This window comes from Helianthus annuus, chromosome 7, assembly GCF_002127325.2.
Source record: "Helianthus annuus cultivar XRQ/B chromosome 7, HanXRQr2.0-SUNRISE, whole genome shotgun sequence".
NCBI lineage: Eukaryota > Viridiplantae > Streptophyta > Magnoliopsida > Asterales > Asteraceae > Helianthus > Helianthus annuus.
The window spans coordinates 68,357,324-68,372,174 of NC_035439.2; the positions used below are offsets into that span (position 1 = coordinate 68,357,324).

At 38.1% G+C, this 14,851-nt stretch overlaps 1 protein-coding gene across 1 annotated transcript; it reads left to right on the forward strand.

Moving 5' to 3' along the window:
• Positions 1-3,378: 3,378 nt before the first annotated feature.
• On the forward strand, positions 3,379-14,333 carry LOC118480194. The gene is made up of 3 exons (XM_035974915.1): positions 3,379-3,480; positions 6,603-7,833; positions 14,193-14,333. The coding sequence occupies exons 1-3, from the start codon at positions 3,379-3,381 to the stop codon at positions 14,219-14,221; spliced, it is 1,362 nt and encodes a 453-aa protein (XP_035830808.1). The 3' UTR covers positions 14,222-14,333.
• The last annotated feature ends 518 nt before the right edge of the window (positions 14,334-14,851 follow it).

Here is a 14,851-nt window from a genome sequence, read left to right on the forward strand (position 1 = left end):
ATGTCACTTTGACCCCCTCAAGAGTTTTTGCATCGACGATATAAATTCGAGTTAGTTGGGTCGCGCATAATACGTTATGATTGTACGATATAAATTCGATCTACGTTACGTTTTGATCCAATCGCAATGCAAGTATATGATATATTGAGTTCAATCGGATACGTCAAAAGGTGCGTTTTCATATGGTTAACACATCACATACACTTGGACTAATCCCTTTAATATAAATTAATATAATGTAAATGATTTATTTATTTTATTAAAATAAAGTAGTTAAGGATAGAACCTATTTCAAAAATGTTTATAAGGGGTAAACAAAAATATTAATCAATGTTTATTGGTTCTATACTTTTATTTCCGTGTTCAATTCTCAACTCAAATACGGTAATCACTATTTTTACATGACATTTATAAGAACCATCACCGCAATCACCCCATCCATCGTATATCGAGTATATCTGTTAGTTTTTTTTAAAGATATTACTACACAAAATTACATTTATGCAACTCGTGTAATACACGGGGTTTTTAAAAAATATAACTTTTTATTATGTAGTATATAAAATTAGATTTATTCAATACACAGGATTTTTTTAGAAAATATAGCTTTTTTATTATGTAGTATATAAAATTAGATTTATTCAATCCATCTAATACATAGGGTTTATAAAGATATAACTTTTTATTGTTTGGTATATAAAATTACATGTGCTCAACCCGTATAACACATGAGATACTTAAAAATGTAACTTTTTTCATTATTTAATATATAAAATTAGATTTACTCAACCCGTACAATACACGGGGTTCTCAAAGATATAACTTGTTTTTTATTATTTAAATGTTAATGTAAACATTGATGCTATTTGTTGTTACAACGAGAATGAGACCTGAAGTAGTGGTCAGGCAGGTTAGGCAAAAGGCTTCAAGGGTTGAAGTTTGCCTAACGCAGGTCGTGGGGTCCCCCCACGTTTGCAAGATGTGTAGAGAGGTTCACTAGTTATGTTTGTTATTTACTTAAGATCCTCAGCTGAAGGATATTCAACCTTGCATGTAAGGACAAGTAAATTGTGTGTGTTGGGATGAAGAAAAGAGACTTGTATGAAACAAGTTCTCGAGAGACAAGAAGGAAGATCAGAGATCCAAGGAGATCTATGCTGATCTGAAATGTTTGAAATGTATTCAATGAAGTGTCATTTATAGGGAAGGAGGTTTCTCAAAGGAGAAACCTTTGACTAGTGAATCCTGCTCAGTGGAGGACTTACCCTTTTAGGGGTTGAAGCGTTTGGACCTACGGATAAAAGAGGTCTCCCTGTGCACACGTTTTGCTTTTGCGGCTGTGGGACAGTTGTTCAAGTAATCAGTGAAGTGACTGATTACTGAACATGTGTTGTTCACCTTAGTTCCCAGGCTTTAAACCTTTGAACCTTTTAACCCTTCAAGCTATTATGTATTCTCAGTTATTTTATTGAGGCTTGAGCTACCCCTGTCATCAACCCCCCAAGTCAGAGGTTTTTGGGTGTAAGCACAAATACTTCGGACTTTTTTTGTACATTTGTTTTAGTTTGCTTGAAGGTTTCAAGGCTTGAAAGCTTGAAGGGTTCACAGCAGTTGAGATTTTTGGTTTTTGAATTTTGAAGAGACAATTGATGTGACTAGTGGCAGTTTTTTGTCAGGCGGCGGTTTAATAACCTACAGTGTAATGATAACATCTGTTTTCATTTATTTTTCATTAATCTCTTAGAAGGAAAACAATTTTTACACATTTCTTCCAAGTTCATTCCTTTTCTCTCCAGGTTAGTTTCGATTTTACTTCTTCTTCTTATTTTCTTTTAGTATGGGTGCTCGTAAGGATTTAGCAAAATCATTCTCGCGTTTAACCCAAGAAGAAGTAGAAGCTTTTTGCTTAGAATGGGGTATTGGGTTAAGGTTTAAACTGGTTACACCGGGTTGTGATGTTTCAATCGATCAATGTCCTCCCGGTTCTGTTGCCCTGTATTGTCGCCATTTTGAATTTTCGAATCTCCGTCATCCTTTTTCGAACTTTGTGTTGAATATTCTAGAATATTATCGTGTTTCGTTTGGCCAGATCCACCCTTAGGGTCTTGCTAGAGTTCTGCATTTTGAGGTTTTATGTCGGGCTTCCGGATATGATCCAACCCTTCTGTCATTCCGTCGCTTTTTTCGATTAGCCAAGAATGGTTACTGGTTCTCATTCGAAATATCCCAAGTTGACACCTGTTTAGTTTCATCCACGGTCTCTAGTCTTGGTGTTTGGAAAGACCGGTTTTTCTGCGTTTCAGATGAGATTGTTCCTTTTAAACTGGTTTGGAGACATCCGGATGCTGTTCTCAACGAACCCGAACCCTCTGCTTTTGAGATAAATACTCATTTTCTTGAAAGCCTTAGGGAGTGCCCCTCGAGGGTTCGTCCCTTTCCTGAGCCCTTATAGTGTTATTGGGCATTAGTAAGTTGTGGGACAAACCTGATTGAGATCCAATGCTTATGAGAGATGGGCATGGTATGCATTTGTTCTGTTGTGCTATTATGTTCCTATTTCCTATTTGTTTATACCCTTTATTTATGTTTGTTTTGTAGTTATGTCTGCATTTGACTTTGTGAAGAGCGATGACACTTCTGATCTCGCGTTTGGGGATGCTGCGACTACACCTGGTGAAGATGCAGTTGCTAGGGGGTCTGAGCATAGGTTCGAAGGTTCCGGTTATGTGAGTGTACCAAACGTTAAGGGTTTCACGAAAGTTTCGGCTTCCAAGGTTTCTGTCCGTCGGTCAAACCGTCGTTTAAAAAGTGCTGATCAACCCTCTGGTTCAGAGGCCATTGATATTAGTGATGACATTGAGGTGTCCGCTGAGCAGACTTCTGAAGGTGGTGTGGAGATGGGCAAGGAAAAGGAGTTGGTATTTTCTGGGAAAAAGAAAAAGTTGGTTAAGAAGGGTGTTGCACCTACTATCCAGGTTCATTGGGTAAAAGCGTTGAAGGTTTGGAGGAGCCTGAAGCTGAAGAGGTTTATGTTCCCAACTGGGGTGTGAAAGTTGGGGATAGCTTCAAGGATCCTGCTGTTTGTTGAGATGTGTAGGCCCATTTTGCTCCCCCTGGTGTCCAAGATGCCATACCGGAGATGGAAGGTGATCATTTTATTTCAAGGTTGATGCTAAGCTCTTGTAACCTTTCTGCCCTCTTGGCTGAGGGTGTTACCCGTTTTACGAAAGGGATGCAAGAATATGAAGAAGTTACAAAGAAGAAGGATAAGATGAAGGCTTCCATGGCTGCGATGAAAAAAGAGGTTGATGGGTTTTCGAAAAAGAGGAAGCTTGGGTGAAGAAGGTTGGCGAGTTGACCAGGAGGCATGAGATTGAGATGAATGACTTGAAGAAGAGCTTTGAAGCAGATAAGTTGAAGTTGAAGGCTGATAGGGAGGCTTTAGATGTCAAAAGAAAGCCTTTGATGATGAGAAGGAAGGTTTGAAGGCTTCAGTTGCTCAAGCTACTGGTGATAACCAATGACTCATTGAGCAAGGCTTTCAACAGGTTGTCACTTATCTCCTTCATTCTAAAGAATTTAACTCTTCTCTTGGAGAGGTATTGTAATATACGAAACTTCTAGACCCTAAAATAATTAATGCTATAAGTATTACAAAAGGTTTATATGCATCTAAAACCTTTATTGTAAAAATATAATTGTTACAAAAAAAAATGATATCGTAACATTATATAGGTACAAATAAATAGTTAGTTTTATATCTTGAGCTTATGTGAAAAAAAAATAAAAATAAATAAAAGGCCTTCCAAATTGGTTCCATAATAACATAAATATATAATAATATTTTAAGCAAAATATTGAATGAAATACATATATGGAGGAAGTCAACTACACAGTTACCATCTTCATCCTCTTTAAAATTTTCGATTCAATTAACGTCGGCATTCCTTTTCCGTATTCAATCACCGAATCACTTGTGATCTTTTCTAAACTTGTGGGCTCAATCACAATATTAATCATTCTACAAACGTATAGGAGCATAATCAAAACTTTAAATCAATCCACAATCACAACTGCTACGCTAACAAGAAGTCACTGTTTAGTCTCCCGGCACCAAAACTACATCGCATCACCGCAACCTTTGCAGCCGCCGACCACTGTTGAACACGGAGAACTGTCGGAGGAGCCTACCGGTCACGGATTTCTACCGACTAGCCCTTGAAGCGTTTGAACCAGGTAACCAACCGAAATCATCATGTATCTGTTGTCGAACCATGTTCTTGTGACTTTCCGACTTACGTATCCGGTATTGTTCCATTAATTTGCACAGCCCCATCAAACACTCTTTTTTTTTCCAGACCCGATTGTCCGCAACCCGCCATCCATTGCTTTAATATCCATCTCACTTGACGACGAAGGTAACCCTTTTAAAAATTCCGCAAATTGCATTGTTTTAGTGTCTATAAGTTATCTAAACTAAAGCCGCTACATCTACTGTTGAATCCTTTTGGAAATCAAACATAGATGAAGTGGAAAATAAGATAAGAAAACCATCTCTGGTTGTTTCAATATTGGATTACTAGTTCTATTTTCATAATTTGAAACCATCAAAATTAGAATACTAATTGAACATGTTTTTAAACCGTTTCCGATCACCGGAGATGATAACTTGTCCGTGACTACCTTGTCCACACAAATTATGAGTAGTCCATTTAAATATTTATTATTGTCTTTAGAAAGATGATAATAATAATAATAATAAGTGGACAACTAGTGTTGATCCTAAATATGTATAAAAGACTAAATCTGTACATATATATATTCATATAGTTTGTAAGATAAGGTTGAAAAACATTACTCTTTTGAAAGAATAAAAAAAAAATCTTTTATGATTAGAAAGGTTTCAAAAATGATACGAAGGTTCTATAAATTTTTATTAATCAAAGAAAGTTCAGTATTTAAGGATTGATTATAAAAGCATGGGTTTCTTGCCGTCATGCATTCTCTCAACATTTCATAATACACAACTTGATAGAATAATGATTATTTTTATTTTTAAGTTTATTTCTGTTGATTGGGAAACAATTGGTCTTTAATAAATAAATGGCTCTTGTTTAAAACTTCTAAGACTAATGAGAACTATATACATTTGGTGAAAAACTCATCTTTCTATGAAACTGAAAAAAAAAACGATTATCGAGACATCGTCCAAACATTTCCAAACCAACCTCGGTTTATGTATATAGATATATATATACGTAATTTCACGTACAAACTTACTATAATGGTTTCGAAACAATTTTAACCCCAACCGGTATATTTTAGGTCACCATATTATTCAAGAGAGACGCTAGTGTTACGTTAGTTGGAAGCTACGGTTATTATTATTTGCAAATTAAGGTACGGATTTTGTGGTCTCTTGCTTTTAGCATAATGTTGTTTTCTATTCTCATAGTGCACGGATATTCGGTCCGTCACTCGTAGCGTAAAGTGTTTACTCGCTTCATAATATTGTAGTACCCATCGTCACCATTCTATGATTTATTGTTACACATCTCGTATTGAATTATTGCCTTTAATACGCATGCGAAAGGTTACATTTTTTTTACTCATTGTCGCATGTTCCCATAAGTTTTATTATTTATTATTGATCATTGGCTAGATGTGATATAGCCTTAGTGTATCGTTAGTGTATTTGCCTTGACTTGAGTGAATCGTTTTATTGACCTCAATACCCGAGCATATCCACCTATGGGGACATAGGGCGTCATCAAAGGCACAGTTGACGTGCACCATCGGTGGCGGTGCGAAAGGCCCACGGCGTCTCTATATTGTATTGTGTGCTAAGTGATTGCACTTATTGATTATTGAGAGGCGTATGGATCGATCCTAGGAGTGTAAGTGTAAGTGTTAGTGGTAGTGGGATAGGTGTGAGTGCCCACATCCCCTCTACATAATGGTGCATTGGAACTGCAGCTAATGTACAAAGTGTTAGTGTTTATTGTTAGTGGCTCACATGGATATTTCTAACATACATTTATGGTATTCATCAGTGATCATTCCGCATATTGTATTGTTGGCATTGTTAAAGTGTTTAGTGTACTTCTTCTTTCATTTATGTGTTAGTGCTATTGTTTCTCCGTTACTGGGCACTTTTTGGCTCAACCGTTTCTTTCTGTTGTTTCTTTTTATTATGTCTTAAACAGGTACTCAGGGAAATCGGGGAAATGTGTGAAGAGTGATAATAAAAAGCTAGAGTTGGAACAAGGAGTTTAATAAAACCTTATATTCAATAAATTTAGACACTTATGTTTTTCTGTTGAGACCGTTATGCCATTTTGGGGATTTTTGTTTTTTAAACCTATGGAATTTATGTTTTAATTAAGTTATTAATTGTCTCTGATTACCGAATTGTGTAACACGTCAGCCCTAATCGGGGCGGGGTGTTACAGTTATGGTATCAGAGCTTAGGCTCTATCCTGTAGAAATCTTTAACTAAATAATTAAGACACGTGAGGATTGGGTAGACATTGGGTTAGGTGTTTTCTTATGCGATAGGTCCTTATTATTTGCTTTATCTAAATTCTTAATGTCTTTTCTAGATGCCTCCGCGTCGTGAGACACGCAACTCTGGTCGTCGTAATGGTGGTGGACCAAATGAGCCTGATCCAAATATCGTAGCTGCTATCACTCAGGCCTTTACTGCTATGTTGCCTGCACTTGTTCAGGCCGTACGTGGTCCTGATCCGAATCCTAATCCAAACCCTAACCCCAATCCTAATCCAAACCCTAACCCCAATCCAAATCCGAACCCTAATCCAAACCCAAACCCAAACAGTGTAATTGGGGATTGGCTAGATAAGTTCATAAAACAGAAACCGAGATCTTTCACAAAGGCAACCACTCCAATTGTAGCAAGGGATTGGATTCTTCACATCGAGAAAATATTTCGGGCGTTAGGAGTTGGTGATGAATTTAAATCAAGGTTAGCATCGTATAAACTCGAAGAAGATGCGCAAACTTGGTGGGAAGGTGTATTGGAGGAAAGAGGAGGAGACCCATTTGTGGAGAATTTACCTTGGGCAGATTTTCGTACTATTTTCTTTGAGAAATATTTTAACAGCGTGGATAAGAGTTCTTACACACGAGAGTATCACAATATCCGTCAGAGGAATGACGAACCACTTTCTGACTTCACTGATCGGTTTTATCGACTAGTTGGATTTCTTGGGTCAGCTGCTGGAACACCAGAGGAACAAGCAGAAAAATATCAATGGGCAGTTTGTGATCGGATTCGTAGAGCAATCATCCAGTCAACGTTCCCCACTGTTGCAGAGGCCGCTAAGGCTGCCAAAAAGGTTGATATGGAGAACAAAGAATTTTTGGGTGGTTCGAATAATAATAGGAAGAGAAATAGAGACGAATACCGCACTCCGTTCACTAGTGAGTCGTCTCAAGCACCTACTCGAAATAATCAAAACAATATGGGGAATAGGTCATCGGGAAGGAATAATAGACCATGGCAGGGAAGGAGCCAAAATCAGGGTCAGACCAAACCCTACCAGCCACCAACCCAAGCTCAACCCGTAAACCAGAAAGGTAACCAGAACCCTACCCAGTCTCCAGTGTGTAACCATTGCAACAAGCGTCACCCAGGCATCTGTCGTCGACTTACTGGGGCTTGCCTTAAGTGTGGAGATATGGGGCATAAGATTAATGAATGCCCAAAGGCTGGTAACCGACCAACTGATACCACTAGGGGAGCTGCTGTGCCACCTACTACGGGAGGGCGTGTTTTCTCATTGACTGCAGGGGAAGCTGCTAATGCTCCAGGTACCGTCTTCGATAAATGTTCCTTTTAGTATTATTATTTTGCTTGCTTAGTTGTTCATGGTCTTCAGACAATCGTTTGTGTCTTATTGTTTATCAATTTATTAGGTACCGTTTCGGGTAGTATTTATTTGGGTGAGCGTGACTTGTATGTGTTATTTGATACTGGGGCAACCCACTCGATAGTCTCACAACTAATTGCCCGACATCTTAAAATTACGCCTTCTCCATTGGATCAAGCTTTAGTTATTTCCACACCAATGGGAAATTCGTCGTTTATTACTCACGTCTATAAAGATTGCCCGCTTGTGATCGGAAATGTTATTCGTATAGCGAATCTTTATCCCATGCAAATGGGAGATTTTGATGTCATACTAGGCATGGATTGGTTATCCACGCATCGAGCTACCATCGATTGTCACTCCAAACGAGTCATTTTTGGTGATATTCTGAATCCTGAATGTATTTATCAAGGATCTCAACCTCGAAAATCCATTAAAATCATCTCTGCTCTTAAAGCTCAAAAACTTATATCCCATGGATGCGTGGGATTCTTAGCTGCTATTAAAGATACCACAGTGGATACACCACGTGTCGAAGACGTTCCTATTGTTCGAGACTTCTCTGATGTCTTTCCAGAGGAATTGCCAGGGATACCCCCTGAACGTGAAGTAGAGTTCACTATTGATTTGATTCCCGGAGCTGAACCTATTTCTAAAGCACCCTATCGTATGGCCCCATTGGAGTTGAAGGAATTGAAAGAACAGCTGCAAGAACTTTTGGAACTTGGATTCATTAGACCTAGTGTTTCACCTTGGGGAGCACCGGTTTTATTTGTGAAGAAGAAAGATGGTAGTATGCGTTTATGCATCGACTACCGGGAGTTGAATAAGATCACCATTCGTAATCGCTACCCCTTACCGCGTATTAATGACCTTTTTGACCAACTCCAAGGAGCGAAGTTTTTCTCAAAGATTGATCTTAGATCAGGGTACCATCAGTTGAGGGTCAGAGATCAAGATGTTCATAAGACAGCATTCCGTACCCGCTATGGTCACTATGAGTTTCTAGTCATGCCTTTTGGTTTGACAAATGCTCCTGTTGTTTTCATGGATCTTATGAACCGAGTATTTCATGAGTACTTGGATCGGTTCGTGATTGTATTCATCGATGACATCTTGGTATTTTCTAAAAGTAGAGGAGAGCATGAGGACCATCTTCGTACTGTTCTAGGAACTTTACGACAGGAGAAGTTATACGCAAAATTTTCTAAGTGCGACTTTTGGCTTGAACAAGTGGCATTTCTAGGCCACATTGTATCAGCGGAAGGTATCATAATGGATCCATCAAAGGTGGAAGCTATCACTAAATGGCCCAGACCAACTTCAGTTACCGAAGTTCGAAGTTTCCTTGGTCTAGCGGGTTATTATCGACGTTTCGTAGAGGGATTTTCTATTTTGGCTTTACCTCTCACTCAACTCTTGAGGAAAGGGGTAAAATTTACTTGGAACGATGATCGAGAAAGAGTTTTGAGGCATTGAAGCAGAAGCTAGTATCCGCCCCTATTCTTACTCTACCTTCTGGCACAGGCGGATTTGATATATACAGTGATGCATCGAAGAAAGGGCTTGGTTGTGTTCTCATGCAGCATGGAAAGGTTATTGCTTATGCCTCGCGTCAGCTTAAACCCTACGAGGTGAATTATCCAACGCATGATCTAGAGTTAGCAGCAGTTGTTTTTGCACTCAAGATTTGGAGGCATTATTTGTATGGGGAGACTTGTAACATATTCACCGACCATAAGAGCCTCAAGTATATTTTCACTCAGAAGGAGCTTAACATGAGGCAGAGGAGATGGTTAGAGCTACTCAAGGATTATGATGCCAACATTCAGTACCACCCTGGTAAAGCAAATGTTGTTGCAGATGCACTAAGTAGGAAGAATTCTGGGGGTTTGGCATGCTTGACTGTTCAACCTCAAATTCAATCAGACCTGAGACGCATGGAGATTGGTATACAGGTTGGTGAGTCTGGTGGTTATTTGGCTAGACTGAAGATCGAACCGAACCTTATCACTCAGATAAAGGAAGCTCAAAAAGAAGATGGTGAGCTTTGGGCAGTCTTACAAAATTTGGGAGTAGGAAAACAATCTGAATTTCGAGTGGATGAACATGGAACAATATGGTGTGGGAAGCGTTTATGTGTACCAGATGATTCCGCTCTTCGTGAATCATTATTGACTGAGGCAAACAGTTCACCTTATTCTATACACCCTGGATCCACAAAGATGTATAGGGATTTGAGGCAACATTTTTGGTGGAATGGTATGAAAGAAGATGTAGCTAGACATGTGAGCCAGTGTTTGATCTGTCAGCAAGTGAAGATTGAACATCAACGGGCTAGTGGATTATTACAGTCTTTAGATATTCCTGTCTGGAAGTGGGATGATATTTCTATGGACTTTGTAACTGGTCTACCAAGAACCCGTATGAAGAATGATGCTATTTGGGTTGTGGTAGATAGACTTACAAAATCTGCTCATTTCTTACCCATTCAAAAAGGATACTTGGTGAGTAAGCTATCAGAGATATTCCTTCGTGAGATTGTTCGATTGCATGGTACTCCATCTTCTATAGTTTGTGATAGAGATCCACGTTTCACATCACGGTTCTGGAAGGGTTTCCAAAATGCTTGGGATACGAAGATACGATTTAGCACTGCTTTCCATCCGCAAACTGATGGACAGTCTGAACGTACTATTCAGACTTTAGAGGATATGCTTAGATCATGTGCACTTGAGTGGACGGGAAACTAGGATGAATACTTGTGCTTGGTGGAGTTTGCCTACAACAATAGTTGGCAAGCTAGTATTGATATGGCACCTTTTGAATTGTTATACGGGCGTAAATGTCGAGCTCCCACATGTTGGGACGAGGTCGGAGAAAAGATGATTGAGGGTCCTGAACTGGTACAGATCACGAATGAAAAGGTTGCTGTTGCTCGTGAGAAACTTAAGGAAGCCCAAAGTAGACAGAAGAGTTATGCTGATCGCCACCGGAGGGCTTTGGAATTTAATGTTGGTGAAAAAGTATTCTTAAAAGTCTCACCATGCAGAGGTGTCCGACGTTTTGGTATAAAGGGAAAGCTGAGTCCTCGCTTTATCGGACCATTTGAAATTCTGGAAAGAGTCGGCGAAGTTTCTTATCGGTTAGCTCTACCGCCACAATTGTCGCACGTGCATAATGTGTTCCATATTTCACTGTTACGTGGGTATAATTACCATCCTCTCCATGTTGTGAACTATTCTCTACACGAGATTCGTGAGGACTTATCGTATGAAGAGGAACCAGCGGCTATTTTGGATCGACAAGAACGCGTGATGCGTACGAAGTCTTTTCCGTTTGTTAAAATCTTGTGGAAGAATCATCCAGAACGTGAAGCCACATGGGAATCGGAGGAAGCGATCCGTTCTCAATATCCATATCTATTCGAAACCTAAGGTTAGTGTTCCTAATGATTAAATTTCGTGTATCAAACTCATTTGTGTGTCTGTTCGACTCTTTTGCTAATTGTGTTTGCAACTTCGTTATCGTTTTCGCATCTTTAAATGTGTAACATGAATAGTATACCTTATTCTTCATCGCTAATTTCGTGGACGAAATTATTTTTAAGGGGTAGGGAGTTGAAATACCCGTACTGTGTAGTGTAATATAACGTTAATTTCGAGGACGAAATTTCTTTTAAGGGAGGTAGAATTGTAATATACGAAACTTCTAGACCCTAAAATAATTAATGCTATAAGTATTACAAAAGGTTTATATGCATCTAAAACCTTTATTGTAAAAATATAATTGTTACAAAAAAAAATGATATCGTAACATTATATAGGTACAAATAAATAGTTAGTTTTATATCTTGAGCTTATGTGAAAAAAAAAATAAAAATAAATAAAAGGCCTTCCAAATTGGTTCCATAATAACATAAATATATAATAATATTTTAAGCAAAATATTGAATGAAATACATATATGGAGGAAGTCAACTACACAGTTACCATCTTCATCCTCTTTAAAATTTTCGATTCAATTAACGTCGGCATTCCTTTTCCGTATTCAATCACCGAATCACTTGTGATCTTTTCTAAACTTGTGGGCTCAATCACAATATTAATCATTCTACAAACGTATAGGAGCATAATCAAAACTTTAAATCAATCCACAATCACAACTGCTACGCTAACAAGAAGTCACTGTTTAGTCTCCCGGCACCAAAACTACATCGCATCACCGCAACCTTTGCAGCCGCCGACCACTGTTGAACACGGAGAACTGTCGGAGGAGCCTACCGGTCACGGATTTCTACCGACTAGCCCTTGAAGCGTTTGAACCAGGTAACCAACCGAAATCATCATGTATCTGTTGTCGAACCATGTTCTTGTGACTTTCCGACTTACGTATCCGGTATTGTTCCATTAATTTGCACAGCCCCATCAAACACTCTTTTTTTTTCCAGACCCGATTGTCCGCAACCCGCCATCCATTGCTTTAATATCCATCTCACTTGACGACGAAGGTAACCCTTTTAAAAATTCCGCAAATTGCATTGTTTTAGTGTCTATAAGTTATCTAAACTAAAGCCGCTACATCTACTGTTGAATCCTTTTGGAAATCAAACATAGATGAAGTGGAAAATAAGATAAGAAAACCATCTCTGGTTGTTTCAATATTGGATTACTAGTTCTATTTTCATAATTTGAAACCATCAAAATTAGAATACTAATTGAACATGTTTTTAAACCGTTTCCGATCACCGGAGATGATAACTTGTCCGTGACTACCTTGTCCACACAAATTATGAGTAGTCCATTTAAATATTTATTATTGTCTTTAGAAAGATGATAATAATAATAATAATAAGTGGACAACTAGTGTTGATCCTAAATATGTATAAAAGACTAAATCTGTACATATATATATTCATATAGTTTGTAAGATAAGGTTGAAAAACATTACTCTTTTGAAAGAATAAAAAAAAAAGTCTTTTATGATTAGAAAGGTTTCAAAAATGATACGAAGGTTCTATAAATTTTTATTAATCAAAGAAAGTTCAGTATTTAAGGATTGATTATAAAAGCATGGGTTTCTTGCCGTCATGCATTCTCTCAACATTTCATAATACACAACTTGATAGAATAATGATTATTTTTATTTTTAAGTTTATTTCTGTTGATTGGGAAACAATTGGTCTTTAATAAATAAATGGCTCTTGTTTAAAACTTCTAAGACTAATGAGAACTATATACATTTGGTGAAAAACTCATCTTTCTATGAAACTGAAAAAAAAACGATTATCGAGACATCGTCCAAACATTTCCAAACCAACCTCGGTTTATGTATATAGATATATATATATACGTAATTTCACGTACAAACTTACTATAATGGTTTCGAAACAATTTTAACCCCAACCGGTATATTTTAGGTCACCATATTATTCAAGAGAGACGCTAGTGTTACGTTAGTTGGAAGCTACGGTTATTATTATTTGCAAATTAAGGTACGGATTTTGTGGTCTCTTGCTTTTAGCATAATGTTGTTTTCTATTCTCATAGTGCACGGATATTCGGTCCGTCACTCGTAGCGTAAAGTGTTTACTCGCTTCATAATATTGTAGTACCCATCGTCACCATTCTATGATTTATTGTTACACATCTCGTATTGAATTATTGCCTTTAATACGCATGCGAAAGGTTACATTTTTTTTACTCATTGTCGCATGTTCCCATAAGTTTTATTATTTATTATTGATCATTGGCTAGATGTGATATAGCCTTAGTGTATCGTTAGTGTATTTGCCTTGACTTGAGTGAATCGTTTTATTGACCTCAATACCCGAGCATATCCACCTATGGGGACATAGGGCGTCATCATAGGCACAGTTGACGTGCACCATCCGTGGCGGTGCGAAAGGCCCACGGCGTCTCTATATTGTATTGTGTGCTAAGTGATTGCACTTATTGATTATTGAGAGGCGTATGGATCGATCCTAGGAGTGTAAGTGTAAGTGTTAGTGGTAGTGGGATAGGTGTGAGTGCCCACATCCCCTCTACATAATGGTGCATTGGAACTGCAGCTAATGTACAAAGTGTTAGTGTTTATTGTTAGTGGCTCACATGGGTATTTCTAACATACCTTTATGGTATTCATCAGTGATCATTCCGCATATTGTATTGTTGGCATTGTTAAAGTGTTTAGTGTACTTCTTCTTTCATTTATGTGTTAGTGCTATTGTTTCTCCGTTACTGGGCAATTTTTGGCTCAACCGTTTCTTTCTGTTGTTTCTTTTTATTATGTCTTAAACAGGTACTCAGGGAAATCGGGGAAATGTGTGAAGAGTGATAATAAAAAGCTAGAGTTGGAACAAGGAGTTTAATAAAACCTTATATTCAATAAATTTAGACACTTATGTTTTTCTGTTGAGACCGTTATGCCATTTTGGGGATTTTTGTTTTTTAAACCTATGGAATTTATGTTTTAATTAAGTTATTAATTGTCTCTGATTACCGAATTGTGTAACACGTCAGCCCTAATCGGGGCGGGGTGTTACAGGTATACACCAAACTGCTGAACTATGGGAAGCATTTGGGCCTTGTTGCTGGTTTTAAACTTCACGAGTCTGGTCAGGCCTTAGAACAGTCTCCTATGTTTCGTCCGGATGCTTCCGGAGTTTTTAAAGAATCTGTTCAGCAGATGGAGAGGCTGACTTACCCATATGTAAGTCAAGTTTCAACTTGTTTTGGTAAACCTCTTTCCGTCTTACAGGAGTTGAAACCGGCTGGGCTAAATGAGAAGGTTTGTGCTAAAGTGATTGATTCCCTGTCCAAGAAACGTTCTCGTTCAGGAGATAGTGAGGAAATCTTTTCAGAAGATGCTGATGTTTCCAAGGAAGCAAGCCTCGAAGGTTCAGCGGTTGGAAGTGATTGTGACAACTCGAGTTTCCAAGATTTCAATCTTCACTCTAA